Consider the following 14,675-nt stretch of genomic DNA (forward strand, 5'->3'; position numbering starts at 1 on the left):
ATCTTCCAACTGCACTCATATGAACCTCAGGATGGATTAAACAGAGTCAATTCTGGCTATACTCATTGTTTTCCCAAACAAAAAAAAACACCACTGTTTTTACAAAAATAGCAAATAATCCTTGACGATATGGAGACGGAAGTGTTTCCTTTAACTGTGAGAATGGAAAAGCCATAGATACCTGGGTAGGCCTCTAATCCGCTGTGAGTTTCCACGGCTCAGACACCTCATCTGCTTTTACATGTGCCTCTATTTGTAACATGGAGGTAAAATGGCAAGATTTATAAGTAACTGTTTTGAGAAACTGAATTTTTCAAACATTGTCATGTAAGTTATTGCTATTGTGATTTCATTTGAAAGTCTTCACTCTTAGACTAGAACAGAGGGTGGAAGCACTTGGCTTCAAGGTCAGTCCTTGATGAGAAACCCACCTCTACCACTTCCAGTTATTAATGTACAATCTGAGTCTCAGGAGAAAATCTCCACTTTTCACAGTTTCTTAATGAAAAGAAGCAATGATGAATGAGAGGCTCCTGGTTCCCAGAGCACACTATGCATATAATTCCTGGTCGCTGTTTTTGGATGTGCGTTTTAGCCAGCAGTTTCTGAAGTTTTTAGCCCCTCACCCTGTGGTAAAACTGTAGAAAGGGATGTACGAATGTACAGATAGTGGAACGGAAATCTCAGAGAAATACAGAGAGAAATTCAAGGAACAGTTGGGCTCGAATGTCTCATGTTGGGAGAAACACCTCCTTTCCAGTGTTCCATTTCCAGGGCCTGGCACTTGGGCAGATGGCCTACCCCTTTACAAGGGAAATCATGTGACTCTAGGGACAGGAAGCTCTGTGATGAAAATTTGTAGTGTTTTCTGTCAGTGTTTTCACTTATAGACTCTTTCTCCTACAGGGAAATCTTGCTTTCTGGGCTGGTGGAAAATCTTACCTGACTGCTTCTTCTGAAATATAACCTGTAGGATGGCAATGACATGTTCTTCGCATTAGCTTTGACAAACATACCAGGGATAGTGTGAATCAGGAGAAGGAAAACAAGCTGTCTGCATTTTCCAGACCACTTCTCCATCTAGGAACCCATCAATGTCCTTTTGGTGTCATTTTGTTCCGTAGTTGCTATATTCATCGTACCAGAACTTCTGCCCACAAATAGATTTCTTTGAGAGTCCCCTTAGATTTTTCTGAGGTCCTGGTAAGACCAAATGACAAAAGTCCATGGAGAAAAGAAACCGTGAAGGCCCACGGGGTGCACATGATAACCACACATGTCACCAAGGTGATTCCACAAAACTAAACGGGCCGGGCGTGGTGGCTCACACCTGTAACCCCAGCACTTTGGGAGGCCGAGGCAGGTGGATCACGAGGTCAGGAGATTGAGACCATCCTGGCCAACATGGTGAAACCTTGTCTCTACTAAAAATACAAAAATTAGCTGGGCATGGTGGCGGGCTCCTGTAGTCCCAGCTACTCGGGAGGCTGAGGCAAGAGAATCGCTTGAACCTGGGAGGTGGAGGTTGCAGTGAGCCGAGATCGAGCCACTATACTCCAGCCTGGGAGACAGAGAGGAGACTCCATCTTAAAAAAACAAAAAACAAAAAAACCGCAAAACTAAATGGCGTCTCCACTTTTAAACACCAGTTCTAAAATCCATAACAGACCCAGCTCATGGTAAAGTCAGGGAAGGAGGGAGCTGTGAGCGACTCAGAGGAACTCCTTGCAGTGTATTTCTCACCCATGCTGCTCTCTTGCAGGAGGAAGGCATTGTGAAGGAGATTGACATCAGCCATCATGTGAAGGAAGGCTTTGAGAAAGCAGACCCTTCCCAGTTTGAGTTGCTGAAGGTTTTAGGACAAGGATCCTATGGAAAGGTAAGTTCAGCCCTGGCTGGCTCTTGAGTCTCATTCCTGAACACAAAGGACACCTGGACAGAGCCCCTCTGGATGGAAATTGCAGGCAGTCCTCACCTGCAGGGCTGTGATCATGGGAACCTGGACAGTTCAGAACCGGGGCCTCACTTTGCACAGCCAGAATTCCAGTGGCACAGGGCTGGGCCGTGCCAAGTGAGGACATGTGCTGCTGGAGCCATCACATGCACATTTGCTCCCTCTCTATAGCCTCCCTTGGCTCTTGGTAAATCATCACCAAGGTGAGGAGGGTTATTGACCTGAGCCAATGTATCTTTGAAAGTGCATTCTAACAGCTGTTTTCCCCAGAGAAAGAAAAAATAAGAGAAGAAGAAAAAGAAAAGAATCAATTCCTCTGGATTGGGCACAGGAGCCAGGAAGGCTGGGGTCTGCAGCCTGCTGCCGTCCTCACCCTGCGTGATTGCCTCATGAAGCCTCAGCCTCCCCACCCACTAAATGGAGAGGATAAAACCTACTTTATACAGTTGTTCCATGGAGTAAATAGGGCACGAATCCCACCCAGCCATTGCCTAAGATGTATTTATGCAGTGGAATTGTTCATTTCCTTTTTTTCCACCTTCAAATTGTAGCAATAAAAGCTAATTTCTTTCAGGAAATGAGAAATAGTTAACTCTTCATTTAATGCCACATCCACATACAGCAATATGTCAATAACGCTCTTCAATTACAATGACGTGTGACTTACTCCAGCACAATGCTAATTTCTCTGCCTCCTTGGGTTAGCTGTTAGAAATATATAGGCTCTGACAACTTGATTTCTAGAACATAAGGGCCTGAAATAAACCGTGAAGCCAACCGTTCCTTACATGTAAGCAGAACAGCCCTGGCTCTTTAAAGTAACTATTTTTGTGTGGTATGTAGACATTTACCAAATCTTTGCATTCTTCACATGACTTTGTGCCAAAATGCATGTGGCTCCTGTTAATTTAAGTGTAGAATGAATAGTACGTTAGTGTTCTGGATAATCCTACAGACCGCATGAACTGGATTGTTTGCAAAATTCATCTTTTGTCATGCTTGTAATGCAGAATATCTTTTTCTTTTTCTCTTTTCTACATGGTAATGTGGAAGGAACGTGTGTTTATATGATGTATACACAAAATATGCTCGATTAAGCCATAGGAAATTACCAGCAATATTTTGGGCCTAAAAAAGTTTCTATTTAATATGGCTAGTTCGTATGGCGTTTATGAAATAGAGGGATGAAGATTTCAGTTTCTCACAATGTTAAATAGCCATTACCAAAAAGCACAAAATCACAGAAGGCAGAGCCTGTGTAATGTGGTAGTGGAATGCCTCACTATTAATTAGAAATGTAGAGAAAAAAGAGAGAGGAGAGTAATTTTCTCCATGATTTGAAAACAGAGACAAGCAAGCATTCTTTCCTTTTTCCACCTTTCAAGGGTGTTGCCCATGTGTTGTTTCTTGAGAACAGATTCCACCTGTGGAAGCACAGAATTGGCCGAATCGTCTTTATCTGGAGGGAAGCAGTGCTGGAGTATGTCCCACAGGGGAGGCCCAGGAAGTGTCTGGGGGGCTTTGGTTGACTGGCTCTGTTACAGAGTGAATCTTACCAATGTCCTCCTCAGAAAACTGGGGTATTAAAGATGAAAGGAGAAAGGCTTTTCCAGCTCCCTCGTTCAGATTTCAAATTTTGAATTTTAATTTTGCTTTAAAAAAACATGTTTTGGAAAACAAGTGAAATCATGGTGTTTGGCAGAATCCCGTTGGAATGATAATGTTCATAACACTCTGTCCCTTTCTTTTCCAGCCTTTTCACCACTTCTAATTTTATCTTTACTTGTGTCTTTATTGTATGAGGAATAAAAAAGTAAAGTTTCAAGAACAGTAGTAGGTAGGGGAAAGAGAAGGATGAGATAGTGGCAGCGCCCATGGGTGTCTGATGGCCAGGGATGACGGAATGGGCCAGCTCCGGTAACGCCTGTTCAGAGCTGGTTTGAGGGCAGGGCAGCAGGTCCAGGCTGCGGCTGGCACGGCAAGGGAAGCTTAGGTCTGCTCCATGGATTGGTGCAAGCTGGATTCCGGAAAGAAGAGAGATTATTCTCGAAAGCATTGCTCAGACATTTCCAGGGAAAGATGGAGCTAATATCAGTCACTAGAGAGTCACAGATACAAATTGTATTTGTCCACATCGATTTGTTTGTGGTGAGTTTTTTTAATTTAAGCAGAACTGATGACAAGAGGGGGAGAAGCTGTGTGTTCTAATGCCCCATGTTACTGTATTCCTCCTCTCTACATGCAAATATCACAACCTTATGCTAGAGTCGTCTTCCCTTTTGCACCTACCAGGGACAGAAGGACAACACTAAATTTTCTCATTCTGCAGAAAGCACCTGTTCCTCAGGTGTCCACCTCCTGCCTCTGCTCCAAAGAGCAAAGACCTGGCGTGAATCTGGACGTGATGTCCCAGGGCAGGCCTGGCCTGGGAGCCGAGTCCTTCAACAGGGCTCATAGTCGCCTGTCACTGAGCCACTCCATTCTTTCTCTCTTATTTAATGATGACACTGGAGACGCAGAAATGGATGACATGCAGTTTCTTCCCTTTAGACTTTTGCACTGGTGCCAGCTCCTGACTTCAGACTGCGCCAGGAGCCATCCAAGTGACTTGTCCCGTTGCCTGCCTGTGTGAGCCGCTTAGGCTCTCCGAAGTCACTGCTCTTTGCCTGGTCAGCCGTAATAAGCTTATTCCTGTGGCAGAAGCCGCACTCACCACCAGCAGGGAGGCGTCTCTGAGCTCTGAGCTCAGTCCTGCAAGGCGAAGCCGTCATGATTTCATTGCTATCTAGAGAGCAGGTCCATGGGTGGTGCTTGGGACCAGAGAAAAGCACAGAAAAGAGCCTTATCCTCAAAATGAAAAGCAATTTCAAGCTTGAATCAGGAAAGCAATGAAAGATGGTGAAGCTTGTTCAGTGTTGAAATGAGGGGTGCAGACCCAATGTTCCCTGCGAGCTTAGAAGAGGGAGGTGTGGGAACCACCCCCGGGCTGGGAAAGTGGCTTTGCCCTGGTCCCACCTCCTCACCTGCTCCTTATTTGCATAAGTGCCAGGGGTAGGATAGGAAACCTCTTTTCCTTTAAAATATTCTGGAGAATGAACTGTAGGTTATGATTCCTGCATTCTAAAAAGGAACCAAACCAAAGTTTTAAAAAAAAATCCTTGCTTTCTATGACTTTGCTGGTAGCATGATAAGAACAGGTCTTTAAATGTCTTCCTTTTGGGGGCAGTTGTTACCCAAAACTCCCGGAAGTGCACGCGGGCATTTGGCTCCCACTTGAAGGATCTTGCAGCCCAACAGCAACCTTCCAGTTCTGAGAGAGAGCTGAGAATTCTGCTGAGAGAATCAGCAGAGCACGGTGATCCATGACATCATGAGGCAGTTCAGAGTGACATCACACCTGTTGCCAGGTCGCGGTTCTCGCAGAGCCTTTGCAATGCAGCACAGCAAGCTGCTGGAGAGGCAGTTCTAAAAATGAAATGAGGGGGCGCACACAGCGCCCACTGGGTTAAGTCTTAAAGACCCAGTGCCTGCGTTAGCTCAAGGTTACAGTGTTGTTTGGGAACTTTTTCCACTACATTAAAATTGATCTTCAGTGACAAGAATGACAGCAGAGAGGGAGAGGGAACTGCACGCCGCCCAAGGGTCAAGATCCCTGCCGCAGACCAGCAAGTTGCCGCACTCATTACCGGTATCATTTTTGCATTTTTTGCTGTATTTTGCTGCTCGTTTCAAGGTGCCTTTCCCCTCTGCTGGGTCCTCTGCTTATGAGTCGGGCAGCACCTGCTGCAGGAATTCGCAGTAGCTGGCGCCACAGAGAAGCTTGGCAGACATTGGTAGGATGGAGTTTTTCCCGTTCCTTTAAAAAACAAAAGTAGAATTCTCTCTTCAGAACAGACAAGCATGAACATTAGCCGTGACCATCAGTCATCTCGTCTTTAAGGCCTAACATACAAGAGAGAAAAGTTTCATGTGTCAAGACCTATGCAAAATTTGACATCATTTAAACCAAATCTTAACTGGCAGCTGCCCCATGCGGACTTGGTCTTCAGTTTAGACTTGAGTGGAATGGGGCTTCCTCTGCTCTTTGAGTTTCTACAGTCATACTTCTTATGGGTGAGGGGTTGAGTGCAGAGGTATAGAAAGTACAGACCCATTCAGGATATTCTGAAGGCCGGACCGTCCAAACACAAATCCTTCATGTACTTTGCTTCCTTTTTCTTCAGAGTTCTCCCTTTTTGAAAGAAGGAGTTTGTTGTTTGCAAACTCTTGGGCTCAAGTGATCCTCCCGCCTCAGCCTCCCGAATAGCTGGGCCTACAGGCACGCACCACCACACCCAACTAGTTTTTACTTTTATTTTTACTAGACATGGGGTTTTGCTATCCTGCCCAGGGTGGTTGCAAATTCCTGACCTCAAGAGGTCCTTCTGCCTCAGCCTCCCAATGTGCTGGGATTACAGGTGTGAGCCGCTGAACCTGGCCCTTTGTTTTCTGATTATAAGAATGCCTCATTTTGGGAGCTAACGTGTCAGCTTTGCCGTAATGGAATGGATAGATTTATCTGTCACCCAACTAAAGTCCACCATGGGCTGGAGCAACCGCCCATGGCTTCCATCTTCCACACAGTGACTCAGTGACCAGGTTGCCCAGTTTGTCCCACACTAGGTGTCCGCAGTTGCCACGGCAGGGAGTGGCAGCTGCAACGTTTTGCACCTGCTCTTCGTTGCCTAGGCCAGGAAGGCACACTCCTGCCCTCGCTGATATCACTGCCCGACTTACCTGCAGGATGCCGGAAAAAATGTGGCGTCCCTGCCATGACCACAACTGTCCCTTGTTCCACCCCCCGCCCCCTGGTCTTTTTTGGGACCCAGGTTCCTGTCTGCCAGTGTGGCCTCTCCAGCACCGGGATGCTCACGCAGCCTTGCCCAGCTCCTGGACTCCTGGGCTGCGCCTGCCTCCTCCCTGCACTGTCCTGGCTGGTCCCGATCTCCACAGCACCACTGACCAAGTCAACCTAGGGACATCAGGCACACGGACGGGCTGGAGAAATGAAAGGAGTTGCATCAGATGGAAGCTAAAACTGTGCGTGGCGTGTGACTTTCCCGTGATTCAAAACAGAAGATCTCAAGAGTTAAGCAATAATGTTTTTATCTCTGCAAAACTCCTGTCCTCAGACCACTGCCTTCACATCTCTACCTGCCTGTCAGGAAGCTTGCCCACTGCACAGAGGGAGCACCAAGAGCAGAGTCCTTCCATGTGCAGTAACTTCCAGGGTTATAGTGGGTGTGCCAGCAACAGCCATGGGACCCCAAGCCCTGAGAAGGGCTTGTGCCTGTGTCTCCCACCACAGTGCGTGTGAGAGTGACGCCCCAGCTATCGCCCCAGGTCTGCATCACAAGCTTGTTTATCCAGCTTTGGATACACGCACACACACACTCTACATCTCTCAGAGATGAATATTAACTGTTGATGACGGTATAGTCCACAACCCGGGGAAAGAGGGTGTGCCTGTGACTTTCTGGGACCTAATTGGGTCTGAGAGGCAGCATTTCATTGCACAGGATGATGCTGTACTGTCCTGCACCCTGGATAGGGGTGCTAGGGGTGCTTTCCCATGGACATTGTCTAGAAGATTCCCCGCCTGGGGAGGGACTGTGATTCAGTAATGATGGTGATCGGGATGGATGGCAGGGCAGCAGTGAGGTCAGGAGTCACTTCAGGGGCACATGGTGAGAACGTGACACTCATACAGCAACTCCGTGAATCCTCGTGCCTGTGCTGGGACCTTGTGTCTTCCCGGTCCCTCTTTATTTGTGCCTACAGAATTGATGCTGGTTGATCTCCCTCCAGTTTGGCTGTCCCGGCAGCCTCTGCTCCTAGAGCCCCTGCATTCAGTGTCTAGACATTGCCCCTCCAGTCTGTGGGGGAACCAAGAGTGCAAAGGTCCTGGCCATGTCCCTCTGCCCACGGCAGGTGAGGCTGCTGCTCCACACGGATGCTCACTTGGGCCACCTGGAGTTTCCATGGAACTAGCACATCTCAAAGGCATCTATAGTAGCCGGTCTTTCTGGCTTTTTGAGGCTTAGTAAAGGAGACGTTTTGGGAAGGAGCCAGCCCACCTCGGCCCTCCAGCCACACAGCGTGGGCAGCCACACCAGTACGCCCTGTGCCTGTGTCGTCTCCATCATGCAAGCAGATGTTTGCATCTATTGGAAAACACTTTTAGGAAAATCAAGTACTATTTTCTTAATTTGCATGCAAGATTTTTTTTTTTTATACAAAGGAACTCCAGTTTTGTTTACTAAGTTTGTTCAAAGATCACTAATACAAATTTAAACTCAAGCTCTCAATTACCTTTTTTTGTTGTTTTTCTCAGTGATACACATCAAAATGTATTTCAGAAAGTATTGTCAAATATCCATAAGTATATTTAAGAGTCAGTTAGAAAGGAACTCTTAAGCTACTCACAGCTAAAATTTGGGTGAAGACAGTTCAAGTAAGAGAAAGTAGCTTTTCTTGAAAATCGCATAGAGCCTGTTTTGTGTGATTGGTAATACCTTTCAGCGCTGTGTCTCAGTAGGGATTTATAGAGGGATATTAAAACCAAAGGATCTCCCTTAAAACTCCTGTTTGCTTTTCCAAACAGCTGGTCTTCAAAATAAGGTGTGGTAGTATTTCTGATGTAAAATGCAAAGGTACCAATACCAAAAACAAGTGACGCTTCTTCATACAGACACACAGTGATGTTCACCGCAGAGCTATAGGAACTTGAGCATTTTCCGGCAGCCTCGACGTTGGAGAAAATTTTAAATTTTCTACAGTGTACTTGTTTTATTGAAAATGCTCTAAACTTCCTCGTGTATCCCCTTGTCAAATCCAACAAGGAAAGCGAGTTTGAAGTCTTCCGGGTTTCTGATGTTCCGTTTTCTCCTGCTAAGGTGTTCCTGGTGAGGAAGGTGAAGGGGTCCGATGCTGGGCAGCTCTATGCCATGAAGGTCCTTAAGAAAGCCACCCTAAAAGGTAAGGGCTTCAGCAGGGCCAGCTGCTTCTGAGGACAGGTAACTGCAATTTCTACTCCGTTATTTGAGGAAATATTCATTCCATTTAATGTTCGCAATTTCTGAAGATGTCTCTAAATGAGCACTCTGATTGATGTCTCTGATTGATAATAAACAGTATAAACATTTCCAGGAATATTTCAAATATCCTTGCAGAGTTTCCACAATTGTCAGAGAAGAGCTGTATTGCGTAAATACCATTCTCCCACATATGCTCTGCTGTGGAGCGGCATTTGGAAAGCAGAGCAGCAGGCTGCGAGCAGGCCGTTGGGCTGGATGGGGCCTGACAAACTAGCCTCGATACTGAAAGGCCAACAGCCTCACTTGCTTTTAAATACAACGTGACTCATGGTTGGGTTGGGTTGTTTTCCTTTGTTGACCCAGTGGCTGGGCATGAGAAACACCGATGTCTACCCAGCTCCTCTGCACGCCCATCCTGCAAGTGAGGGATGAGCACCGAGTGCAGCATTAGAGTCAGGATGTGATCCAACATCTCCGTTCCAGGCTCACAGTCATTGAGCCCCTCACTAGCTGGGCACCTGTCACCTCCTATTCACTCCGTTGGTGAGACAGGGAACCTCCTCCTGCCCTAAACAGCACAAAATGATTGAACACACAGCTCTGGGCACTGGACAGATGAACTGACAGCAGCTTATTAGCTACATAAACTTGACCCCTGGGGAGGAGGGCACCCCGAACCACACAGGGCCCCACAGGGGCTGCACTTAGGTGCCAAGATTGTGAGAAACAGGCTTCCTAGGAACAGGAGGGTCATGTGGCCCCTGGTTCCTGCAGAAGGTGTGGCCGGCTTATTGGAATGATTCTGTGGGCTGGCAGGGAACTGAAGCCTTTTAGGGTGGGTGCTGGATAGGGGCAGCTGGTTCAGCTAATGGGGAAACCAGCAGGGCAGGGAGCCTTTCTCTCTGGGCCGGGGCACACTTGGTAGAGCAGGGAGCTCAGGCAGAGGCCTTGGGGCCCTGTGAGGCTCAGAGATGTCAAGGCAGCACTTGAATTATCAGGTCTTGCAACAGTGCCCGAGCAGTACAAATATGTCATTCTCTGCCTTCAAGTCACTTGCCGTCTAGCTGAGGAAATGAGATATACGTTGGGAAGGACCTGTCACCAACAATAAGGACAAAAAATGCATAGAACACATATGTACAGACTTTAAACCACTTAGGTATACAAAGGAGGAAAAGAACTCTTCCAAGTGAGTTAGAAGGTACGTGGGACTTAAGGTGAAATTTTCTGTGGGGGAGAGAAATCTGGTAGACATTTATCAACACAACCAATGGTAAGAAAATGCAGAAGTTGACCACTTTGGCTAGACCTGATTAGAATTGTCTGTGCGTTTGGGGGTGGGGAGGGGACTGTTATAAATACAGATCCAGATCCAGGCCCCACTCCTGACCTATTGAATCATCATCTCTTAGAAACAAGGCCTAGATATATGACTTGTCAAACAAGATGTCCCAGTAATTCTTATGTACACAAAAGTCTTAGGTGGGACATTCTAGTTTATTAGAGGCACTTGAGTTTTTAGTTCAGTGTTATCAATTGTAACATAATTTAACCCATGCTTTTTAGTGTGAACTTTTTTGTTATATACTTCAAGTTGAAATATACATGTACACAACCTGCAGGTTCGTTACATATGTACACATGTGCCATGTTGGTGTGCTGCACCCATTAACTCGTCATTTACATTAGGTATATTTCCTAATGCTATCCCTCCCCACTCCCCCACCCCATGACAGGCCCCAGTGTGTGATGTTCCCCATCCTGTGTCCAAGTATTCTCATTGTTCAATTCCCACCTATAAGTGAGAACATGTGGTGTTTGGTTTTCTGTCCTTGAGATAGTTTGCTCAGAATGATGGTTTCCAGCTGCATCCATGTCCATACAAAGGACATGAACTCATCCATTTTTATGGCTGCATAGTATTCCATGGTGTGTATGTGCCACATTTTCTTAATCCAGTCTATCATTGATGGACATTTGGATTGGTTCCAAGTCTTTGCTATTGTGAATAGTGCTGCAGTAAACATATGTGTGCATGTGTCTTTATAGCAGCATGATTTATAATCCTTTGGGTATATCTCAGTAATGGGATGGCTGGGTCAAGTGGTATTTCTAGTTCTAGATCCTTGAGGAATCACAACACTGTCTTCCGTAATGGTTAAACTAGTCTGCAGTCCCACCAACAGTGTAAAAGTGTTCCTATTTCTGCACATCCTCTCCAGCACCTGTTGTTTCCTGACTTTTTAATGATTGCCATTCTAACTACTGTGGGATGGTATCTCATTGTGGTTTTGATTTGTATTTCTCTGATGGCCAGTGATGATGAGCATTTTTTCATGTGTTGGCTGCATAAATGTCTTCTTTTGAGAAGTGTCTGTTCATATCCTTTGCCCACTTTTTGATGGGGTTGTTTGTTTTTTTCTTGGAAATTTGTTTAAGTTTTTTGTAGATTCTGGACATTAGCCCTTTGTCAGATGGGCAGATTGTAAAAATTTTCTCCCATTCCGTAGGTAGCCTGTTCACCCTGATGGTAGTTTCTTTTTCTGTGCAGAAGCTCATTAGTTTAATTAGATCCCATTTGTCAATTTTGGCTTTTGTTGCTATTGCTTTTGGTGTTTTAGTCATGAAGTCCTTGCCCATGGCTTTGTCCTGAATGGTATTGCCTAGGTTTTTTATGGTTTTAGGTCTAACATTTAAGTCTTTAATCCATCTTGAATTAATTTTTGTATAAGGTGTAAGGAAGGGATCCAGTTTCAGCTTTCTACATATGGCTAGCCAGTTTTCCCAGCACCATTTATTAAATAGGGACTCCTTTCCCCATTTCTTATTTTTGTCAGGTTTGTCAAAGATCAGATGGTTGTAGATGTGTGGCATTATTACTGAGAGCTCTGTTCTGTTCCATTGGTCTGTATCTCTGTTTTGGTGCCGGTACCATGCTGTTTTGGTTACTGTAGCCTTGTAGTATAGTTTGAAGTCAGGTAGCATGATGCCTCCAGCTTTGTTCTTTTTGCTTAGGATTGTCTTGGCAATGCAGGCTTTTTTTGGTTCCATATGAACTTTAAAGTAGTTTTTTCCAGTTCTGTGAAGAAAGTCATTGGTAGCTTGATGGGGATGGCATTGAATCTTTAAATTACCTTGGGCAGTATGGCCATTTTCACGATACTGATTCTTCCTATCCATGAGCATGGAATATTCTTCCATTTGTTTCTGTCCTCTTTTATTTCGTTGAGCAGTGGTTTGCAGTTCTCCTTAAAGAGGTCCTTCATATCCCTTGTAAGTTGGATTCCTAGGCATTTTATTCTCTTTGAAGCAATTGTGAATGGGAGTTCATAGAGTGAACTTTTTTTTATTTTAGGTATAACAATATTTCTAAAACTGTTTGTCATTTGAACTTATCAAATATTTCAAGATTCTCAAAAAATATTCAATAATTTTTCTGTGTTGATGAGAAAATATACAGAAAACAAAGTAGGTTTTGACCTTGTAACCCTAACTTTTAATAAAATAATGTCTTCAGTAACAGTTACCTCTTCAAAATAGGAAGTTAAATTAGACATTTGTTAGTGCAGGATCATCTGAATGCCGACACAGTGAACTGTTCTTGCAGTTTCTTGAAAGGTTGGCCAGAGATTACCATGCGACCTCACTGGTCCACTCCTAGGTGGTTCACCAAGAGAAATGAACACAGCTGTCTACACAGAAACTAGCACAGGAATGTTCATGGCAGCATCAGCCAATTCACAGGAGCCAAAAAAGAGAAAGAGCTCAAATGTCCACTATCTGGGAAATGGAAAAATAAAGTGTCTGTCTATTCAACGGAATTATATTGGGCGATAGAAAGAAATAAAGTACTGGTGCACGCGCCAACACGAGTGAAGCCTGGGAAGAGTGCGCTCAGCAAGAACAGCCAGGCACCAAGCTGCACAGGTTAAGATTCCACTCATATGACAGTCCAGAAGAGACAGACCCTAGAAACAGACAGTAGATGAGTGGCTTCCTAGGCTGGGGGGTGAGAGAGGTGGGAACTGAGTGCAGACAGGTCTGGAGCTGCTTTTGGGGTGATTAAAATGCTTTAAAACCCACTGTAGGGATGGTTGCACAACTCTGTGAATATCCTAAAAATCATTGAATTGTACACTTTAAATGGGCAAATCGTATGGAATGTGAATTATACCTCCAAAAAGCTGTTATTCTTAAAATGAACAGCTGCTGGATAATACAGTCCTTTCCTAAAACCCACTCTTTCATCTTTGAGGCATTGAGATTTGCTCTCAAACACAGATGAGGCATCCTTCTGTGGTTTAAGACAAAGACAGGTGGACGCGGGAAGCTCTCCAGCCTGTCCTCGGCCACACCCTGTCCTACTGTCCATCAGCCGGTTCCATGTTCACGTCTCCAGGGCACCAGGAGTGACCCAGAAGAGCTTCTTTTCTCCTTCAAGCGTAATGGTTCCTTCTTTCCCTTCAAAGTTGGTCTCACCCTCTCCCGCCACTGAAGGAAGGGGAGGCAAAGTGGGAGTGTGGCTGGAATCTGTGCCTGCTCACCCTGCTCTGTAGGAATGCAGTGGAATGGAGGAGTGGGAAGCTGCTCTCTGTTTAAGTCATCGCTAAGCCTGGACTCCATCAGGGCTGACCTTGACCTTGACCTCTTAGCTCAAGTGCAGAACTCTCCATGTCAACGACTTCACTCTCCTTGATGCAAGTGTTCACGGCTGTTTATAATCCAATTCACGGTGTCCTTGAGAAGCGGCTCGTGATCCACAGTTACATGGAATAGACTTGATATAAAACTGTGTGTACAGAATAATCACGGTATTGTTAATTGTTAAGTGTAAGAGTGACTTGAGCAGTAGTGAGGTGTGTGCACACACGAGATGGACATTGTGCCAGGAGCAAACATGCCAAAGTGAAGGCCTGACTTACAGGATTGGGGCTAGCTGTTGTCTTCTTCCCTATAATCTATTACTGCAAGTTTTCAACAGAAATAAAATATATCTAACTTTTTGTAATATAAAGTGTTTTAAAAATATTTTGCACCAATATGCTTGAGTAGCTAAAATTATTTTTAGACTATGAAAATGAGCCATGCGGTTGGGTGTGGTGGTCACATCTGTAATCCCAGCGCTTTAGGGGACAGAGGTGGGAAGATTTCTTGAGCCCAGAAGTTCAAGACTTAGGCAACATGTTAAGACCCCATCTCTGGCCGGGCGCGGTGGCTCAAGCCTGTAATCCCAGCACTTTGGGAGGCCGAGACGGGTGGATCACGAGGTCAGGAGATCGAGACCATCCTGGCTAACACAGTGAAACCCCGTCTCTACTAAAAAAAAAATATAAAAAACTAGCCAGGCGAGGTGGCGGGTGCCTGTAGTCCCAGCTACTCGGGAGGCTGAGGCAGGAGAATGGCGTAAACCCGGGAGGTGGAGCTTGCAGTGAGCTGAGATCCGGCCACTGCACTCCAGCCCGGGCGACAGAGCGAGACTCCGTCTCAAAAAAAAAAAGACCCCATCTCTACAAAAAATTTAAAAAGTCAAAAAATTAACTGGGTATGGTGGCGCACACCTGTAGTCCCAGCTACTTGGGAGGCTGAGGTAAGAGGATTGCTTAAGCCCAAGAGTTCAAGGCTTCAGTGAGCCGTGATTGTGCCAC

General features: G+C 45.5%; 1 protein-coding gene across 7 annotated transcripts in view; it reads left to right on the plus strand.

Annotated features, from left to right (window-relative positions):
- The window catches only part of LOC105487633 (ribosomal protein S6 kinase A2), a 460,596-nt gene that overhangs the window by 335,091 nt on the left and 110,830 nt on the right, over positions 1-14,675 (plus strand). For 6 of the 7 annotated variants that reach the window (XM_071096223.1, XM_071096222.1, XM_071096225.1 and 3 more), the window contains 2 exons: positions 1,763-1,879; positions 8,890-8,971. In XM_071096223.1, the coding sequence (XP_070952324.1) occupies positions 1,763-1,879; positions 8,890-8,971 (199 nt within the window). Of the gene's footprint in view, positions 1-1,762; positions 1,880-5,407; positions 5,643-8,889; positions 8,972-14,675 lie in introns of those variants that run through there. The other variant, XM_071096229.1, reaches the window with a different exon arrangement.

Source organism: Macaca nemestrina, chromosome 5, assembly GCF_043159975.1.
Source record: "Macaca nemestrina isolate mMacNem1 chromosome 5, mMacNem.hap1, whole genome shotgun sequence".
Taxonomy (NCBI): domain Eukaryota; kingdom Metazoa; phylum Chordata; class Mammalia; order Primates; family Cercopithecidae; genus Macaca; species Macaca nemestrina.